This window comes from Xiphophorus hellerii, chromosome 8 (assembly GCF_003331165.1).
Source record: "Xiphophorus hellerii strain 12219 chromosome 8, Xiphophorus_hellerii-4.1, whole genome shotgun sequence".
Taxonomy (NCBI): Eukaryota; Metazoa; Chordata; class Actinopteri; order Cyprinodontiformes; family Poeciliidae; genus Xiphophorus; species Xiphophorus hellerii.
The window spans coordinates 18,094,052-18,115,489 of NC_045679.1; the positions used below are offsets into that span (position 1 = coordinate 18,094,052).

General features: G+C 39.0%; 1 protein-coding gene across 1 annotated transcript; it reads left to right on the forward strand.

Moving 5' to 3' along the window:
• The first annotated feature begins 688 nt into the window (after positions 1–688).
• Positions 689–14,480, forward strand: tmem38b (transmembrane protein 38B). The gene is made up of 6 exons (XM_032570835.1): positions 689–1,142; positions 7,773–7,929; positions 9,141–9,325; positions 9,452–9,539; positions 11,566–11,683; positions 13,732–14,480. Exons 1-6 carry the CDS (start codon positions 1,019–1,021, stop codon positions 14,014–14,016), a joined length of 957 nt encoding a protein of 318 aa, XP_032426726.1. The 5' UTR covers positions 689–1,018; the 3' UTR covers positions 14,017–14,480.
• Positions 14,481–21,438: the final 6,958 nt, after the last annotated feature.

Consider the following 21,438-nt stretch of genomic DNA (forward strand, 5'->3'; position numbering starts at 1 on the left):
GTTGCAGCATTATTGTAATGTCACCACTTGGTGGACATGGTGTGTTCATGGTATTAGTTTTCCCACCACACTTAGAACCTTACATATACATACAAGAAAAACACAAGAAAAGGCCAATCCAATTTGCCCCTTTTCTGAAGCAAATCTAATATAAAACTCTAAAGGAATCTGTCCCGTCTGACAGTAGGCTACATCCTGAAATTATTAGTATGCTACTAATAAAAGAACACTATCTAAACTATAGATTATATAACAGTTAAATATAGCAAAGTAAATCCTGAAATTCTCAACTGAAGGCAATTTCTTCTAAATGCTTTTTTTATTGTATTAGCTACATGTTTTATCCACAGTTTTCATTTGTCCATTTTAATTTTAATAGCAGCCATTAGTTCCACTTCATGACTTATGTGACATGCACTCGGCCTGTCCATATAGTTATTTTTCAAGGTTTTATAACCATCGTCTTGTAATGGTCTTACCGTACACAAAGCAGTTTTGTATCATTAATAGCAAATCATGTCACATTGATTATAGTTTGAATAAGATGATCGTAATGCCAAGCAACTGCAGGTGGGAATAAACACAACAGGCACAGAAGGCTTTCATATCCTGTTCCATCACCTCGCAAAGCCACCCCCTGGCAGCTGATTGGCTGTAATCCTCCAATGACAATCCGCCCTGGCTCCGCCCGCCACATCACTAGCATGGCGGAGAACGAAACAGGAATTCCGTCTATGCGCGGATGACAGCGTCGCTGATGACCGTCCCGTGGCAACGCCAAGCTGTTGCCCAGCGACCAGCGGTGATCCCATAACTCAGCTAGCCAGCTGTGAGCCACTCGGCAGAAGCGTATCCTCAACACACAGCTGTTGTGTGCCACCTGGCTTGTGTCAAACCTCTTAGACCGTGGATGAAGTGTTAATACCTTGATGCTCTCAGTTGGACCCGTGCCTTTTCTCCACCCGAGGGTCAGACTAACTAACTAGCATAGCGTAGTGCTCTCGACCAGGCAACAAAGATGAGTTTCTTCGACATGTCGTCCTTGGACGAACTGTCAGATGGACTGGCAAACTTGCCCATGTTTCCTTATTTTGAGATCGCGCACTATATCGTGTCGGTGATGGCTTTGAGGGAGCAGCCAGGTGAGTGAAAAGTTCGAGCGTCTGCATAATTTATAAAGTTTGGAAACTATAGTTGTCCTTGTGTTGATACTTAAATAGTTTATAAGTTAAAGTGTAACAGCTGTAACATGTTAACGTTGAACGTTCAGTGTTGCAACAACGTAAGCAAACACAGCGGGTGTTGTGGCAGTTAGAATGCGGACTGACTGTTATTTATTTTAATCACCCTCATTGTGCAGTGTACACTTTTAATAAGTATTTAATATTTATTTTTCATGTTTATGTCTCGTTGGTTTTATCTTATGAAGCTTATAGAAGAAAGGGAGAATATTTTAACTTTTTTGTTATTTTTCAATCTTAAACCGGAAAAGAACTTCCGGTCTCTCTTACAAAGTTTATTATTCCAGCTATTGGAATGACTAAATATTTTGTCCCATTTATGTCCCATAGATTTCCAGGATATTTTTTATTTATTCATTCATTTATTTATTTTATTTTATTTTATTTTTTTGATTGCAACTTTATGATGAAGGCCTTTGCTAGCAGAAAATCTGTATTTAGTGGGCTGGAGATACATGTATGTTAGCAAAATGTTCAAATGATCTGTAAAAACACATGACTTGCTCTGAAAGAGGTTAAATATAACTTTCCAGAGATACCAACGATAGGTCATGCATGTGGAGTTTAGAAATAATATTGCAGTAACGTTTATAAGCTGAAATTACATTGTGATTTATGTTCCTTTGTTTGTACTACAACTTGTAAAATATGTAATTGTGAAATCATAAAAACATGCTTAGTTTGTAAAATATTTTAAAATGTTGATATTAATAGTTCAAATTCAGTAATTGTGTTTGCTCAGTGTTTTGTCTAGTGGTTAGAAATAATGCAAATTAAGTGACTTGTAATAGTATTTTTATTGAGCCAAAAAGTAACTTTGTTGCTGTTGAACAGACCTGCATGGTATTAGACTCCAAACATATTTTTGAATACTGTGTTTACAATATCTGCATTGACAATAGCTTTTCTTTTTTCGCTCATCAGAGTTGCCAGAAATCTCTCTGAGAATGAGGTTCTTAGTCACCCATGCCAAAATCAGATTATAAGCATAAAAGGAAAGTACATCCTTTCCATAAAAGGAAAGTACATTATTTTTGGTAACATAACTTACCAAATATGTTATTGACGTGCACAGTTTGAATATATGGCACTTACAATTTTAAAGCCTACAAAATATTTCATCTTTTGCAGTTGTAACATTGCACACATTGATGTTGCGCTGACATCAGCAGTTCAATATATTGTGCAGCTTGACTGTAAAAAAATCCTCTTTTTAACCTTAAAAACATTGAAGAATTACACACTACAAGAATAAACAGTTACCTTTTAAAAATGCAATCATATTGCTAAATTAGTTTGTATCTATTATTTCTAGTTTATTTTTGTAATTTGTAATGGAATCCAGGTGGTTCGCGAGCTAATTCGCAATCTCCCTGATATCAGATCAGTAGTTCTTTTTGGTATATTGCTTGTTAAAAACATCACCTAATAGGCCATAAAGTTGACAAAAAATTCCCCTTGTCTTCAGGTAAATTTAGCGTTTTGGCAGATCAAAATGTTAGCAGTTAGCACCAGCTCTGTCATGAACAGGAATGAAGAAATAGATAACAAATGATAATCTGGTAATGTTCGTGTTAGAATCAGATATTTTCGGTAATTGATTATTATTTAATTTTGCGATGACACTGTGAGATTTTAATGATAAGATTCCCAAATGCGTTGCAAGTTGTAAATTCACCTTCATATTTCTGCATTTATGTGTTTACAATGGCCACTTGTAGAGCTATAGATGTGATAGAAGCTTTGCCTTTCATTTACATTCTTTAGTGTATATAAAACAGTATTCTTTTATACTGTTTTATATTGTTTCATACTTGTTTTAGGTTCATGCAGTAACTCTACTATAAAGTGAAGATATAAAAAAAAAGATAAAAAGACATCATGTTTCCCTTATTAAAAATTATTTTTGGTCAGAGGTGAAGACACCTCTCTGGGTTATCTCCAGGGATATGTGTTGTTTTATTTTTGTAATTCAACGGTTTCTTTAGTCGTGTGTTAAACATCACAGCAGCTGGGGTATGTCAGATAAGACTGGCCTGCTCCAAATTTATGAACCCACCCAGCTGGTTTGTCAGCTTTATAGTTTCAGCTTCCTTGGGTGTCTATGCTGAGGGAGGCATGGCTGCACTTTTGTTCATTTAAGGTTTGGATTCTTACAGTACTCCTGACAGTGTGCCAGTCCAGAAAGAGAAATAAAACATTATTTTTATGAGGACCATACATGCACACATCAAACAGCCTCCACAGAACCATCGTTCTGCACTGACAGGTTTAAATCCTGTTGAAATCCAACATGACCATCTTGAAGTAGCCATTGCCACTGTTGAAAGCACTTTTTAGACTTTTAAGGAGCATTCAAGCAGTCTTGCTTTTTAAATATATTTATCTGTGACATTAAATATATTTTGAACCAAGCTTTAGAGGCCATCTAACATCTGTAAGACTAATTAGTAGGCTTATACAGGCTTGATCCTACATCTAGTCTAAGGCCTATTTGGACTAGATGTAGGACATTTATAACAATAAACTACTAACTACTACTTATCCTCTAACAATTATATTGATTATATTTTTAAGTGACTGATTGACAACAGTAGCAGATCATAGTAACAAACACATGTTGATACTTGGAAAATAGAAGAAAGAAGAGAGTTACTGCTTCTCCTCAAGTGTTTGAATTAGGCTTGTTCAGGTGTTTTGCTGAGCTCAAACAGAAATAAAACTCTCTAAGATGACTTTAATATTAACCTTGTGCCAGTCAAACCGTATTATAGCAACACAGAGCAAAGTCAGGCCTTGTGCCAGGGTTTGTTTCTGTTATGGCTATAGTGACAGGTGGGCTTCTAATTGCTCCAGCGTTTGACTTTCAACACACGAACATTCAAGAACATAGACGCAAGCCATTGTAGTACAGAGCAGATCTATTTCTGAACTTGCCTTGCAAAGCATCTGAGCCGCTGTGACATTTTAACCCATTGTCCTCATCTCCTGGCATCAGGCCGTCTCAAAGTGGTGGGAAGATACAGAGTGTAGAGATATAAGCAAACAATTCATATGAGGTGCCTCTGGGAAATGTGCTCGTACATCTGTGTTCTGTGATTTCTAGTGGAAAAAAGTTCTGAAAATAGTAAGCTGGTTTGAACAACATCTCCTAAAAGTTTGATTTGGTTTTCAGGTTCTATTGGTCTTAAATCCCATAAAAGGAATGGAATGCTATAAACTTTTCCAGCCCTTCATGCCTGTCCTCTTTCCTGCCTTAAATCACTTTCTTTTTCTTAAGTAACAGTAAGAGAAGAAAGTCGTTATTTAAACTTATAAAGGACATTTTCTAGACACGGACGCACACAAGCTTTCTCTAAAAGAGCACAAGAGTTCATCCTAAGGCTGTATCTCATTATGGAGTTATTTTAAACTCAAAAGCTACACTCACTTCCACATGTGGATTGTTTAGGAAGCAGGAGGCAGAGACATGGAGGACCAACAGTGGTTATTTGTCTGTCAGCAATTTCTGCTTCAAGCCAGAAATAGAAACAAGATTTTTTTTTTTTATCAATCCATTAATGGCTGTAAAGACAGACCACTTAGGCCATGGAAGTCATGAGTTCAGGATCAGTCTGATCATGTGAGTGAAGAAAGATAGATGGATGAAGAGAAATCAGTTTAGACTGATGCCACGGGCATCAGTCTAAACTGACAGAGAAAGCTCCTGTTTGGGTGCAGATCGGACATGTTTAGTTTAGGGGTGTCTTCCTGTTAGTTGATTCATTGTAGTGTCTTTAGTTAAGTGGTACAGATCTTGGATAATAACTATAAGACATGACAAGAGTATTTATACTGTTTGATCATTTTCACCATTTTGAAAAAGCACAAATATTAATATTTATTTTTATGTGTTAGACCAACACAAAGTACTACATAATTGTAAAGAGGAAAGAAAAAAAAGATCTTCTCAGATGGAAGAAATTATATGTATTTGTTTTGATGACAAACCAACTTTCAAACAAAACAACGAGTAGTGAATGAAGAAAAGAGACAATTCTGTCTCTTCTTTCCAGCCAAGGAAAAGGATAAACAAACTAGGGGAAGCATATCATGGTAGCAGCAGTGTGGTTGGCCTGATAGCTCATTTGCCTTGGAAATGTGTTTCCTACTAAGCAAAAGAGAGGATCTAGTTGAGGTGAACCTGCCGATCAGAGCTCTTTAAGTTTACATCAGCTGAAAATATAAACAACAATCGTATTGTGGTGTTTGTATTGAGTTGATCTTGCCGCACCCAGCAGTTTTAGTGCTAATCATGATTTTCTGATTGTCTGCTCAGTCAGACTCTACTGTAGCACTGACAGCATAATTTACATTTGCTTCACATCTAAAGGTGGTGACAAAGCGTCATGGCTGTTAACTGTGTAAACACAATGCTGCACTCTGCACCAAGACTCCCACCAGGCCAAGCACACCCACTTTTTAGTGTTTACTGTGAGGGATGTCAGAGTAAACACATGTAAATGCTAGCTATCTAGCTAAGATTTTATTCGTTAAAGGAAAAAAAGCTATCCAAACTGCTCTGGCCCTGTGTGAAACTGTAATTACCCTGCTTGTTAAATCCTGAATTACCTGTGATTACCCACCTTTTCCCACAAAGCTCAGTTTTTCCATCCAAACAAAATGTTGAACTCTGTCTGACTTGTAGGCTCAAGAAAGAAATAACTTAAATAGTTGTCTGACAACACAATGTAGGCTTAAAGATCTCTAAAAGCAACAAATTATGTCAAAATCAAAAGAAATTCAAGAGCAGATGAGAAAGTAAGTCAATGACCCCTATCAGCATGGACAGGGTTGCAAGCCACTGATCTCCTGTGAACCATTATTGACCTGCAGAGAAAACATCAGTAGTAATATGCTGGTATGAGTTCTGAGTCCTCCAGGACATTCCTGAGTACTTAGGTAGAAGACAACTGGATTTCTTCTCTAAAAGCCTCTAAAGCCATTCTTGAAAACATTTTGCCTCTAACTGAGAGTTGATATATCTTCAGAAAAAAGAAGATAAAAAAGTCCAGTTGCCTTCTACTTACTCACAGCAATGAATCTTCCTGGGAATGGCCTGCCTAAAATAATTACTGCAACAGAGCAGAAACAATTAATTCAAAAGATCACAAAACAACATCTAAAGATGCGTGAGCCTCATTTGCTTCAGTAAATGTCAGTGTCCATGATTAAACAATAAGACTAAAAAATGGGAGATTTCCAAGGCCAAAACCATGACTGACTAAAGAAAATCACAAATGCCCCTTTTCTGTTTCCCTAAAAACATCTTGATGAATATCCAGACTTATTGAGACCATTCTGTAGACTAATGAGAAACAACAGTGGAACTCTGTGGATCCTATGATCTCTGTTATATCTAGTCCAAAGCTAAAAGAACATAACACATAGAGTCAAACATGGTGGTGGTAGTGTGATGTTCTGGAGCTACTTCTGGACTTTGGAAGACCAGCAATGGTGGAATAGGTGGAACCATGCTCCCTAACAGAAAACCTCGAGGAAGAATGTCGGGCCATCAATTTAGGACCTTGAACTCAAGCAAAGTTGTCCTATTGCACCTACTGGAGCACACTGGAAAGGCCTCTCTTGACTGATAATTGTTAGTAGAGGGTTAAAAAGCAATCATACTGAGTCCAAAGTAGTCTTCAGGGGAGAAAAACAGATTTAAATTCTCCATATCCCTCTCCTGGAGTCTACAATCAGTCTCTAATCCTCAGATTAACGTTGTAGTCTCAAGTAAAGCTGTATGGTTGTAGCTTCTCTGGATAGGGCTACCTGTCTGAGGTCTAAATGTGTTGATTTCTGGGCTTGATTTGTTTTCATTAAACTAAATAGATCAGTGACTAATGATCTATGAATGTATTATACGAATCATATTATAATGACATCGGTATATTCTAAATGTAAGGCATACTGCATAATATCTTACTTTTCTTGACTATGATTATGGAAATCAGAATGCGTTGTGGCATGCTGTAGAGCAGTTCCCAGGCTTCTATGTTTGCATATGTTAATCTTGAGTTCATTGCTGGTCTTGTCAAGCAGGTATTGTGTGAATGATTGCAGGTGAAAAAAGCAAAACTGCACGGTTCTGTCTAATCAGGCTGGAATTACTCAGAAAGCTGATGGTTTTTTATCTTTGAGGAAGTGCTCTGATCAGTGTCATTATCTATATAGGTCATTTCTCTGCTCTGCACTTCGAAATGTAAACTGCAGAGCAAAGTCTGCGGATGTGTTTGACAAACCTTTCCCTTCCTCTGTTCTCTGTGCCTGTGGAATATAAGCTAGTTAATATTTAGGCAGCTAAGACGTTTGAGGCACAAATATCTGGCCGCGAAGAAACCAAAGTATTACATTGCTCTAAACTTGATTTGTTGCAAACAAATATATGGTGTTCTCAGACATTTACACTTTTGCAAATGTTCGTGAAGGTGTTGAAATATTTAATCAACAGAGACACTAATCACTTTAATACTCATGTTTCTTACACAGGAGCTCTAGTTCTGTCCAGAATCAGCCCCCTGGCCTGTTGGTTCAGCTCCATGCTGCACTGCTTCGGGGGAGCAGTACTGACAGGGATCATGCTGGCTGAGCCACCAATAGGACCTTTGTCCAACAGCGACAATATTCTGCTTGCATCAATCATCTGGTAAATGACAGAGGCTGGAACAGTGCATAGAACGGTCTTTTGTCTGTCTAGATGTGTCCAAAGCAAGTTCAGAGAGAAGAGCAAAGAGGAAGAAATAAAAAAGTTTATGTTGACAGATAAAGGTGACACACAAATATAACTATTGGTGAACTTGCTTTTTTTTTTTAAGTCAGGGAGAGCCTGACAAGTGGAAGACACAGCAGGTCTCCTGACTTTGAAAACAAAATCTTTGGTTCCCTCTGCTGGTTTACTATAAAATTACACCTTAACACATATCTAGCACTCTGCTGGTAAAGAGAGGTACTTCACTGACACAGCAGGGTAAAAACACTTCACTTTACACAGATTAGTCAGACGTTTACACTCGTGACCATAAAAGTAATTAATTTTGGGCTTTTGACAATGCATTTGGAAGTTCTTTTTACAACTTATATAATTATACAACATGCTACAACTTAGTTATTTTTTATAATCCGGCAGTCATCGTGTAAGTTGGAATTTATTGTGTGCAGGTAACCTTACCTGCTTATGGTCTAAATTGTACATGATGCCTCAAATATGTATTGAGAGTGAAGATGTTGAGACATGGCAAACTTTGAAGAAGTTGTTTTGACTTGACTTATTAGATGGTGATTGTATCTGTTTTTAAAATGAAATCAGCACACTTAATTGAGGCACAAATAATTAATTACGTTTTTAATACTATTTCTGCATTTATTTAAAATTTTTTAAGAATACAAATAATTATTACATGTGTTATCTATTTAATGCAATTCGGCACTCTTCACTCTCCATTAACATTTGCAGACATACACCCAAACTAATACGATAAATATTTTTGTAACAAGTTGCACATATAGCTTCTTGAATCCCTACACCTGGGATTCAAGATATAACTCTGATTAGATTTTTGTCCTATTGTTTTTTTTAAAAGTCTGACAATTTAATTTTCAAAAACTAACAAATAGTAAAACTAACAACAGCCAAGTAGCAAGATCATCCATCCACCCATCCAGAGGTACGCTGCTAATTGTAACTTGTTTATGGCTACAAAAAATGTTTGGTTCTTTATTCAATTTCCACCTTGGAAAAAGAACTGTTTAAATGCATTATTAAGAAGCCAAAATTAATAAGACATGCATTGCCATGGTAAGTATGTGTAATGTTTTGACCAGAACTGGAAGTTATCAGAGCTTTTTTTGTCTCTACAGGTACTTGATATTTTATTGCCCCATGGACTGGGTCTACAGCTTCACTACTCTGACGCCCATCAGGGTGGTGCTGTCAGCAATGAAGGAGGTGACCAGGACCTGGAAGATCCTTGGAGGCATTGCTCAGGCACAAGACAAGTACGAGGACAACCTGCTGATTATGATAGCCATCGGGTGGGCGAAAGGTGATCTGAGTTATGCATTGTTTTTATGTGATAGATATGAAAACATTATTTAGCTTTTAAGTCACTATAAATCAGGTAAATTGTGTACTTGTTTATGTGTTTTAAAGGCATGGCTGTTCTTTGCAGGTGCTGGAGGTGGCCTCATCAGTAATTTTGAGCAGCTTGTCCGGGGTATATGGAGGCCAGAAACCAACGAGCTAATTAGGATGTCCTAGTAAGTCTTCTCCAGCAGGTTTGCATTGCGGTCGGTGTTTACATGTTTCCTGAGTGGAGAAACAAAACAGACTTGTTTTACTACCATACACTCACCCCTGGAGTTCTGACAAGAATGTAGCTCACACAGCTATGACCACTACAGCGGAATAACATGGATTATCTGTTCATCTGTTAGTAGGTGCAATAAACAAAGCTGGTGTTTTAGGGCACCAGATGCATTTAAGCGCGTTTGACAAGGGTAGTTGTAGTAATAGGTTAGGGCATCTCCAAAACTGCAGTCTTTATGGGTTGTAGGCACTCTGCAGTGGTCAGTATCTGTCAGAAGTTGTCCAACCTATGTGAGCTGATGCATGTGGGGATGAAAGGCTGATCTGTGTAGCCCAATCTAACACATTCACATGTGAGTAGTAGTTAAATTGCTGAGGTTTATGCTACATCTGAGAGAAATATGTTAAAATACATAGTGCATCTTTGTAGAATAACACATCCTGCTAAAGCGCAAAAATATCTTCTTTCAGGTTGGAAAACTAATCCTAAATTCATTACCGTGGTTAAACTAGTTCATTAAAGGAAGCAAGTATTAAGATGATGAGAGCAATCAGTCAACATTAATAACAATATGCTGGCAGCATGATGTACAAATCAGTGATAGTTTCCACACATAGCTAACTCGGAGTGTTTTCACACCTGATAGTCCGGTAGACTTCTTTCGATTGGGAAGGAAAATTGCTTGTTACATTTTCAGCTGGTGTGGTTCGCTTTCACACTTGTCTTGATACTGTGTCTTTGATACTGTGTCAAACAATCCAAACCATTTGAAAAACTTGTTTACTTCCTCGCATGTGGTGGTGCAGCATTAAGAACCTGTGAATAAAGCGACATGAAAGCGTCTAAAGAAGACATGAGCACGACTTCCTTCTTCGCAAAAATGTAAACAAAAATGGAGTGGTGTAATATTTTTGCGATTGCAGGATTACTTTTTTGTCTTTGGTAAAAGACTACAAGCCATTTCTCCCTCTATCGCTTGACACGCACATTTACTCAGGTTGCCCTGCGCTATAGTTTGCTTCCTGATTTCGGAACGGTGTCCGGTCCGATTGGCATCCACTTATCCATTCGTACCTCACCAGAGATCACTTCAATTGAACTGACACCTAGGTTTTTAGTTGGGCCAGAGTGAAAGGATCTGCTGCTGACATCTGACTGCCAGACACCACAGCACACCTTCTGGGGTTCTAGTTCTTAAGAAGCGCAGCTTGGACTCCTTTCAGCCAATTAATTACACAATCCTTTAAAAAGTTATGACTGATTTCTGTTCTGGATCAGCCTAAGATTTTTGATAAATACCCACCTGGTTTCCATGGAGTGCATTATATGGGAACCATGTTTTTAACGTTTCCCTCTGTGTACAGCACATTATGATGTTTATCTCTGAAACGTGCTACTTATATAAAATGCCATGTCTCAAAGCTTTAGGGCAAAGCAGGACCAACAAACAGCATCATGCAGGTGACCATGATGTTATGCCTGAATGTTGGAGCTTACTGTACCAATCGTCTCATTTGAGGAATGAGTAGAAATGGAAATGATCATTTTTCCAATACGGTGCTGTAATTTATTGGAAAGTGTCTTACAGCAATCGAGTTAAGAGCGATAATGCACATTAGTGCTTATGTGTCTTAATGAGCTCTAATTATGCTCACAGGTTTATGATTTTGTGAGAGGGTTCTGTTCAGTGTTTAATACGTCCTTTCTCATCATTCATGCTGCAGCACCAGCTTTTGCCACTCTCTAGTTACAGATAATGTTCTGCATGATGATGCAGAGCCAAGAGGCAGCCTGTAAACAAAGTGTTTGTTTTGGACTTTTGTAATTTTGCAGCCATTTTGCATGCAGAACGTCTCGCGTGTCTCCAGATATATTTAAAGTGTCGGCAGGCTTTGCTGTTGAGATAATAAATATTTTGATGTGTTGTTTTTTTCTTGTTTATTAGAATATTCTGTGTGATGTTTTGTCAATTTCAGTCCTACAAAGATCACCCTGATAGGGGCGGTGCTGTTTGCTCTGGAGGAGACTCAGTACCTGCCTGTGGAGAAACACCACCTGATGCTTTTCTACACCGTCTTTACTGTTGTCAACAAGGTCAGTGTCTTGGACCGTATTCACACTACTGGAATTCAACCCTGAGAGTCATATGCAGAACAGGGAGATGTGTCTAATAACAGCAATTTGACAGTCTCCTTTTTATTAATTGAAGCGAACCTTTGATATGGCAAATGTTTTGTTTGCCACAGCCACAGCTCCAGCCAGATCTTTGATGTTTTGTCTTTTAAATGACCTTTCTCCCTTTGCTGTTTTTTTTTAGGTTTTTACTGCGGTGACTCACATTAGCTGCGTATTACCCCAGGGCTGGAGCTTTTGCATCATTTTCATCAGCTTGCATCACCCACTTTTCTCTTCTCTGGGAAACTTGTGCTCATGACTCAGACACAGATAAATCTATCACATCTTCTTTCAACTTTTGCTCCAGTTAGCTCCCACTGACTGATCCGTCAAATTACCAGCAGCCCGTTTCATCAGATTTAAGAGCTGTGTCCAGGCCTGATGTTTATTATTTTGTTTCTAATGGCATATACTTTACGCAGTCATTCACTAATGGAAATTAACCGCTAATATGTGCTTTTATGCTTATTAAGCAGCCATCATGTTCTTGCTGAAAAAACACCCCTTGATCGTTTATAAGGTTTTAATACTTTACACAGACATATATTTCAAGTCTGCATTTATGCTGCTTGAATGTAATGATAATTTGTGCATTTTCTAAAGTTAGTTTGTTTAGTACTTGGATATAGAAGAGATAGCAGTCTGCTTTTTATAAATTGACATAATTTTATGAGACCGTCTTAATGATCTGCAGTGTTTAGTTAAAATACGGAATCATATTCTAAATACATCGATTTGAGAGAAGTGTCTGCAGTTTAGACGTTTCTATTCTCAATCTTTCCAGATAGGTAGTGTAACTGAAATCAACAGACTGTTCTGTAACTTGTACCTGCCAGTTGGGTGTTTTGGACCCACTTTGACAAGCAGTCATTTACACTCATTTTCTAAGGTCTATGTATAGATTAACTGTTAGAAAATGTAGCTATGTCTCCAAATAATAATTGCCTGACTTATAAACAAAAGGTCCTTTATAGTTGTGCAATCATGCCTGATAGATTCTCATATAAATAAGAGCCTCCTGAACCTACAGTGGATCAAAACCACTGTAAATGGAAATTGCTTTAATTAATTATAAGACTTGAGATACATATATATATATATATATATATATATATATATATATATATATATATATATATATACTGTATATACTGTATATATGTTTGTTATATGTAACATTTGCGACAAACCCAATAACAAATACCGTACCAAAAGCATTTTCCTCAAAAAATAAATAAACAAAAAGATAAAAATATGTAACTGAAGTCAGAAGAACGTAAGATACAAAAAGATAGATACACAATTGTAACATTTGAAAAAGTGCAGAAAAGACTCAAAATAAGTAGTAAAACAATCTTGGGTCAGTTGGCTCTTATACTAGTTTGCAGGTTGATTTGATACCTGGTTATGTCTAGTTTTGTCCCTTGAACAAACATATTGTATCTGTTAAGCGTTTTTGATGAATTGTGGACAAAACAAATCATAAAACGCCCCAATTTCACTTGTTGATACATTTGTTAGTCTATTGCATTGAAGTAATATTTTTATGACATTTTTTGAGATGTCATGTTACATCCTATTTACAGATATTATTGTTCCAATTCCTGTTTTGGCTGGTCAACTTTATAAATAAAACCAAGAAAAGACTGGCGTGTCAAGGCGGGTACGAAACGTCCATAGTCTGGGTTCGAATCAAACCCAGATTGTGGTCAGAACAAAAAGGTCCAAATTGTTAAAGTAAACTTGCTATTGTTGACAGAACTTCCAAGCAATTTCTATTCTAATGTTATTTTCCTTTAGTGGTTGTGCTATTTGAAATTTTGCTGTGATTTCGTTTTATCTCCTTAGAAATTAGAATTTCAATGTTTTACCGTTTACAGTTTTATTTTTTTCGGTCCAGTTGAGCAGTAATGAACTATTTGGGCAACTTCTCTCATCTGATTTTTTTTTTCTTTGCTTTTCTTCAGTCCTATATGATGCTGACTGGCTCCTCCTCCTTCCCCTTCGCCCCCATCGAGTGGCTCCTGTTTGAGGTGCTCTTTACGGGACGTTTCTCCTACGGCGCTCTCACCCTGAGACGGATATGTGGAACCATCATCATGGATAACGGCACATCAAACAGAGGCAGGATCACCACTCGTGGGTCAACCAAAGAGTGCAGACACAACTGCCCTTCTCCTGTTAGGGGTGACAGAGGCACGCGCAGAGCCAAAGACGAGTCAGACGCTAAAGACTCCAAAAAATACAAATAAACAGCCTTTGCCTCGTAGCACCTTTTTATCTGAATCCTTTACGGTTCAGATTTGTCACATTGAATGTTGACCTAGACTTTATGTTCCGTTTTTCTCCGTTTGAGAAAAAATTTTTTAGTAGCCATGCTTGAAAATATATATTTTCCTAAAGTATTTCTTATGTATTTCTCAGGATTTTAGCTATAAAAAAAAGAAGACATTCAATAAGAGATGAGTTAAGCAACCTCTGGGTTTCTGTGGGTTAATTACCCCCTCCTTAAAGAACAGTGAAATGCATGCTGTTGGAGGTGAAAGAAACACTATCCTTTGGCTGATTGCACACTTGCAGTACAAAGTATAGCTTCTTTATTTTAAAATATTTATTTTAGAAATGAAAAGTTTATATATTCCAAAGCTTTGGGACCAATGCTGTACAACTGTTGAGAATTTCTGTATATTTTGCTCCATTTTTTTTTTTTTTACTTTTACAGGTTTTACACTTTTAAAAAAAAAAAAAAAGGGTTTGTTGGCTCTAGTGGCTTCCATTTGAAAGGAAACAGGGTAATCAGAGAGGGGGAAGACATGTGGCAAATGTCGCCAGGCTGGGAATCGAACCTGCGACCGCCGCCACGAGGACTAAGGCCTCAATACGTGGGCCGTGCCTTGCCCCTGCGCCACCACAGCACCTCAGTTTTACACTTTTTAAAAGAAATTATATTTGATGACACTCTGATGTTGTATTATATTTATACAAATCAGCGGCACTATTGAATGTAATATATATTTGAGAAATGCAATGCATTCACACCTTTCTGGCTTGGATGTAAACTAAGCGCATGAGAATAAATGGGTTGATTCAAGCTAATTATTTCTATGATTTGATTTCTTGATTCTGCCCGACATTTTAGATACTGTCTCCAGTTTTTTAAACCCAGAAGACATCAAGTTCTCTTAAATACTTTTACAAGACGTCTCATTAATGCAACATCAGACATCCTCCTAACAGCTGCATGCATGTGTCAGCAAACAACTCATAGCGACTTTTAACTGCTCTTAAGTTGATACAAATCCTCAGAAGTAACTTTTCTTAGTAGACTGAAACCTTGCATCATCGTAACATCAGCACCTGATTGATACCTCACCCTCTCTGAAAAGCTGCTGGAGAGAAATCCCCCAAATCCCCCCCACCCCCAATTCTGCGTAACCTCAAACGTTGGAGCGGCCCACCCCTCTACCCTCTCCCTTCTGCGAATGCAAATTAAAAACCGAGGGTGGGTGTTGAGAAGAAAAGAGAAGAAGATCAAAAGCGATACTGGTGGAGGTGATGTACCTGCTTTTAAAATGTCCGCATATGTCATGTGTATGTGTGCGTGGGTGGGGGTGGGTGTGTGTGTGTAAGTTAGAGGCTTGGATTTTACTGTTGGCTGCTGGGCTTTTGTTGTGGTGTCCTTTCTTAATCTTCCTTAATGTTGAACTAATTGAATAAAAGGACACATATTTTTATTCACTGCTTTTTACAACCAGAACAATTATGTCATTACACAGCTCAGAGCCTAAATGTTATGATGCAGTTGTCTTAATGAAATCCTGACTTGCATAAAACCCTCACGCAGTCTCCCCCCAACACACATCAATTACTCAATGAACAAAGCGGCCCACCCATCACTGAAGACCCCTTGCTTTTTTGTTTTTTTTCCTCATCAGCTCTTTGTTCCCTGTTTTCCATTCTGAAACATAGACGTGCCAAGGTTTAAGCATATGGTTGTTCATTCACATATCCTTCCATTAGCACTTCTAGGTCTTTCTTAAAAGTTGATAAAATCACATTGTTTTTACATGAAGGTTTTATCAGTGCAATGATATTGCAAACTGTCTGTGAATTCCTACCAAAGGTCGCTGACATACTAGGCCCATGGAATACCAACTACAACCAACCCGATCACAAACAAACAGACCCACAAACGGTGAAAGCTGGTGTCTGGAAGCCATCAGGAGAAATGTGACACTGGGAGCTTGACCGTTTGTTCCGCTATCTTCTTTGCTTTTTGTTTTTCTTTTGTCATCGCCATGACCTGATGTCATCTGAGGACATCACATTCACTCAGAAAGGTCAAGCTTTTATCATATTGAAGTAAACATCTTCCAGTCTTTTCTTTTAAATTTACCGACAGAATACACTCTCTGTTTGTATCACACTGAGAAGCTTTTCCAAGAGGGACAATTTTGTATATTCTTTGTGAACAACCTAAAATTATCTATTCACAAAAAACCCCCAACAAAACAAAACTTGTATAATATCGCCATCTGACATCCGTTAATGGGAGATTTTTAATTTTCTTGCAGGTACTTTCTTCTTCACATTCCCTTTACAATTTTTTAACTGGATTCACATCTGGATGTTTCTGTACTTGGATGTTCTTTGCTCTACAAGTTATAGGTTAATGAGAATCTTTTGAGACTTACATCTGTCTTTATCATATTTACTAGAAGTACAAAATGTTACGACAGGCATTGGTTTTGGACTGGTAATGCCAAAACCATTCCTCTAACTGAAGTTTCTGATTTGAATCCTGTCACTGAGTTTACTTATGTTGTGTGCTTTTCAGTTACTGCAAAATCGCCAAAATTCAGACTTCACCAGATGTAACTACTTAAAATCAGGGTGTGGAAATATACTTATAAATCTAAGGCTACATTTAATACACAAGCTTTGTCTACAGCAGGGGTCTCAAACTCGCGGCCCGCGGGCCAACTGCGGCCCTCGGGACGATAGTTTGTGGCCCCCGCCTTAATATGAAAGTTTAATGTTAGTGCGGCCCGCGAGTTTGATATAATTGGCACTTTTCAGTGTTGTGTGCGGAGCTGAACAAACTTACCAATCACGGTGGAGTATATTGCTCTTGGGGGCGGGACATCGGCCGGGCCTATTTGCATTTTCTATTTGTCATTATTTTCATGCGGTACATGCGCAATTTCTGCGGCCGCTCCCACTTCACGTGCTTCAGCATCCAGTCTAGACCCGGAAGTTGCTGATCAGTGTAACGTAATTAAGGTTAGGCGCTGTAATGCTTGGGTTGTGTTTTAAGGGAGGAGAGGAGGCGGCAGATTCGTCAGGACGGTCAAAAACTCACAACCACACTGGTACTGGGAATTCCACAGTGTTGCCCTTTAATAAATACGCTCTTCACCAACCTTACAAAGCCTGGTTGAACGGCTGCTATATTATCAGACATGAAAATTGAGCAGCGTCCAAACAACCCGTAACATTACTAAAAAGTTAGGGAGCTAACATGTCCGTCTAGCACGTTTCTCCCAAGCTCTCTACAGAGAAGCCGTGGCGCATACTTCTGACATCATTAGCAATACTAGAGTATCTTAAAGAGACACTACACAATTACGGCTGTTACAGCGCCTGACTACGGCCAAATATGGTAATAGGCAATCAGAAAGGTTCGGCTGAGGAGACCGTGTGTGTGAATGCGGCCCAGCCTCACCCAAACTCTACCTCCAGCGGCCCCCGGGTAAATTGAGTTTGAGACCCCTGGTCTACAGACTAACATGCTGTTTTTTGATGATATTTTCAAAACAAAATTGTGATTTTTTTTTCCCTCATCTCTATTGTGTAATACCTCTTCTGTTTAATAACAGCAAACCTATAGATGATGCCAGTCAATTAAAAGTGACCTTTTGTTAGTGAATTCAGGCACCAAAGCTCAACACAAGCTTTGGTGTTGAGCTTGTGTTGAGCTCAACACAAGCTCAACACAAGCTGTAGGTAGCTATAGGTAGCTGTAGGTATAGCTACCTACAGCTATGTAGGTAGCTATACCTACGTAGCTGTCTAAAGTTAGGGATGCAAATGACTTGTTGAACTCTGTAACCTTGTTTTAACAATTTAAATAAGTTCCCAGGACATGTGTGCTGTCAACACTTTATAATCTCAGGTTGAGATCTGAGGCTATGCAAAGCCAGTTCAGTTGACAGTAGTGCATGTCCTGCACTTCAACTGTATTTTGTTATCTGTCAGGCCCACAACAGTGGAAATGTTAACTGGAATTTTTATATTCATAGCAACATGGCACTTCGTTACATTTCCCTCAAATTGAAGACATTTGCATCCAAAGCTAGTCGTTTTAGTTCATTTGCAGTGGCGGTGTCTTGCAAAAATATGTATGCACTCTAAGTTACAATGAAAATCTTTTTTTTTTATTTCACTATGATTATTAGTTAATTTACTCCTTGTGAAACTATAACTTAGATATTCATAACCAAAACCTTATAACATCACAGCTTTTTTTATTTTTATTATGAACTGTTTTAGTTTTTGCTGCAAAATCCAAATGGTGAAGATTTAAATAACAAAAAAAAAACAAACAACAACATGAGAAACAGATTCTTCAGTACCTTTACTCTGAGTGCATAACAGTGTTTCTGTGTCTGAGATGTGCAGGACAGGTGATTACCACTTGGTGGCGTGAGGAGGCGTCATCTCTGAAGGCTTGATGACTGGGAACTGACAGGCTGGCTACCAGCTGCAGGCAAGAAAAGGATGGCGACAGGAGGGGACTGTGTCTGCAGAGCCAGCGAAGTCTGTCAGTGTGTGTGCATGTGCGCTGGCGTGTGTGTGTGTGTGTGTGTGTGATCTGGTTTAGCTCGGCCTGTGAGGACATATAATAACATTGTAGAAGCTCAAAAAATAGCAGACTACAGAGTGAAAACTGAAAAATGGGCATATTAGCTGTCACAGTTAGACTCTAAGTGTTTCAGAAGAGAGAATATATTCAGAGTAATTTAGTTTCTGGGGCATGGTTTGCTCTAAAATGAATTTCTTGATCATTTTGTTACTTTCATCTTTTAATATAATATATATATACTGCTCAAAAAAATAAAGGGAACACTTAAACAACACAATATAACTCCCAAGTAAATCAAACTTCTGTGAAATCAAACTGTCCACTTAGGAAGCAACACTGATTGACAATCAATTTCACCTGCTGTTGTGCAAATGGAATAGACAACAGGTGGAAATTATTGGCAATTAGCAAGACACACTCAATAAAGGAGTGGTTCTGCAGTTGGGACCACAGACCACTTCTCAGTACCTATGCTGTCTGGCTGATATTTTGGTCAGTTTTGAATGTTGGTGGTGCTTTCACACTCGTGGTAGCATGATACGGACTCCACAACCCACACAAGTGGCTCAGGTAGTGCAGCTCATCCAGGATGGCACATCAATGCGAGCTGTGGCAAGAAGGTTTGCTGTGTCTGTCAGCGTAGTGTCCAGAGGCTGGAGGCGCTACCAGGAGACAGGCCAGTACACCAGGAGACGTGGAGGAGGCCGTAGGAGGGTAACAACCCAGCAGCAGGACCGCTACCTCCGCCTTTGTGCAAGAAGGAACAGGAGGTGCACTGCCAGAGCCCTGCAAAATGACCTCCAGCAGGCCACAAATGTGCATGTGTCTGCACAAACTGTTAGAAACTGACTCCATGAGGATGGTATGAGGGCCCGACGTCCACAGGTGGGGGTTGTGCTCACAGCCCAACACCGTGCAGGACGCTTGGCATTTGCCAGAGAACATCGGGATTGGCAAATTCACCACTGGCGCCTTGTGCTCTTCACAGATGAAAGCAGGTTCACACTGAGCACATGTGACAGACGTGACAGAGTCTGGAGACGCCGTGGAGAGCGGTCTGCTGCCTGCAACATCCTTCAGCATGACCGGTTTGGCAGTGGGTCAGTAATGGTGTGGGGTGGCATTTCTTTGGAGGGCCGCACAGCCCTCCATGTGCTCACCAGAGGTAGCCTGAGGTAGTTCCCTTTATTTTTTTGAGCAGTGTGTATATATATATATATATATATATATATAGCAGTATATATATATATACTGCTATTTCTCTGGCAAATGCCAAGCGTCCTGCACGGTGTTGGGCTGTGAGCACAACCCCCATCTGTGGACGTCGGGCCCTCATACCATCTTCATGGAGTTTGTGCAGACACATGCACATTTGTGGCCTGCTGGAGGTCATTTTGCAGGGCTCTGGCAGTGCTCCTCCTGTTCCTTCTTGCACAAAGGCGGAGGTAGCGGTCCTGCTGCTGGGTTGTTGCCCTCCTACGGTCTCCTCCACATCTCCTGGTGTACTGGCCTGTCTCCTGGTAGCGCCTCTGGACACTACGCTGACAGACACAGCAAACCTTCTTGCCACAGCTCGCATTGATGTGCCATCCTGGATGAGCTGCACTACCTGAGCCACTTGTGTGGGTTGTGGAGTCCGTATCATGCTACCATGAGTGTGAAAGCACCACCAACATTCAAAACATCAGCCAGACAGCATAGGTACTGAGTAGTGGTCTGTGGTCCCAACTGCAGAACCACTCCTTTATTGAGTGTGTCTTGCTAATTGCCAATAATTTCCACCTGTTGCCTATTCCATCTGCACAACAGCAGGTGAAATTGATTGTCAATCAGTGTTGCTTCCTAAGTGGACAGTTTGATTTACTTGGAGTTATATTGTGTTGTTTAAGTGTTCCCTTTATTTTTTTGAGCAGTGTATATATATATATATTCAAGTAAGAAAATGAACTAACTTGCATTTTTAAAATGAGAAATGTTGAGTGGCGACAAATAGGACTGAGTCCATCACAAAACGTGCAGAGAGTAGCCTTGCATAAATGGAAATGTATACCGAAATGACCACCAGTGCTCATTATTTTGCTAAAAGCACATTATATTCAAATCTAAATCAATTCAAAAGGATCTACAGACAGTTTCAATTTTATTAAGAAAATATCCCGTAAAACCTAACTTATCGGGTATTTGAACACATCCCAGAAGCTTGCACTACCGCCTTTTAAAGAACAGGTCTGGCCTGGAAACATTGTTGATCTTTGAGTAACAGAATCTAAGGCCAAAGTTTAATTCTGATCTCACATCTTAAGCATTTCAACTCTTCAAAAGTGTAAACATAACCTTTCATCAATCTGTTTTACAATACTTTCCAATTGTATTTATGCTCCCTTTTATTAAAGGTTTTATAGACTCTGGTGGCCTTTATTTGAGATCAGTTAGACAGGAAAGTAGGTCATGAGACAGGGGGAAGACAGGCGGCAAAGGTCATCAGGCCAGGAATCAAACCTGTGACGTCCACATCACGGACTGAGGCCTCCTTATGTGGGTTGTACTTTACCACTGCACCATCACAGCTCCCCATTGTTCTTATATTCCTTCAGGTTTCATACATTTGTCTATGTACAAGCACCAACTTTCAAGTATTTTTAGGATTTTATGTGAAAACCAACAGAAAGTGAAGAATTGTGAAGGGAATATTAAGCTTGCTGTTTTGTTTTCTGACCTTACGTCTGTTTGACACTGTTGACCCCAGCATTTTGAGCATTGTGGCGGTAAAAGGAAACAATACCAGAGTTCTTCAGGTCTTAGCTGTTTC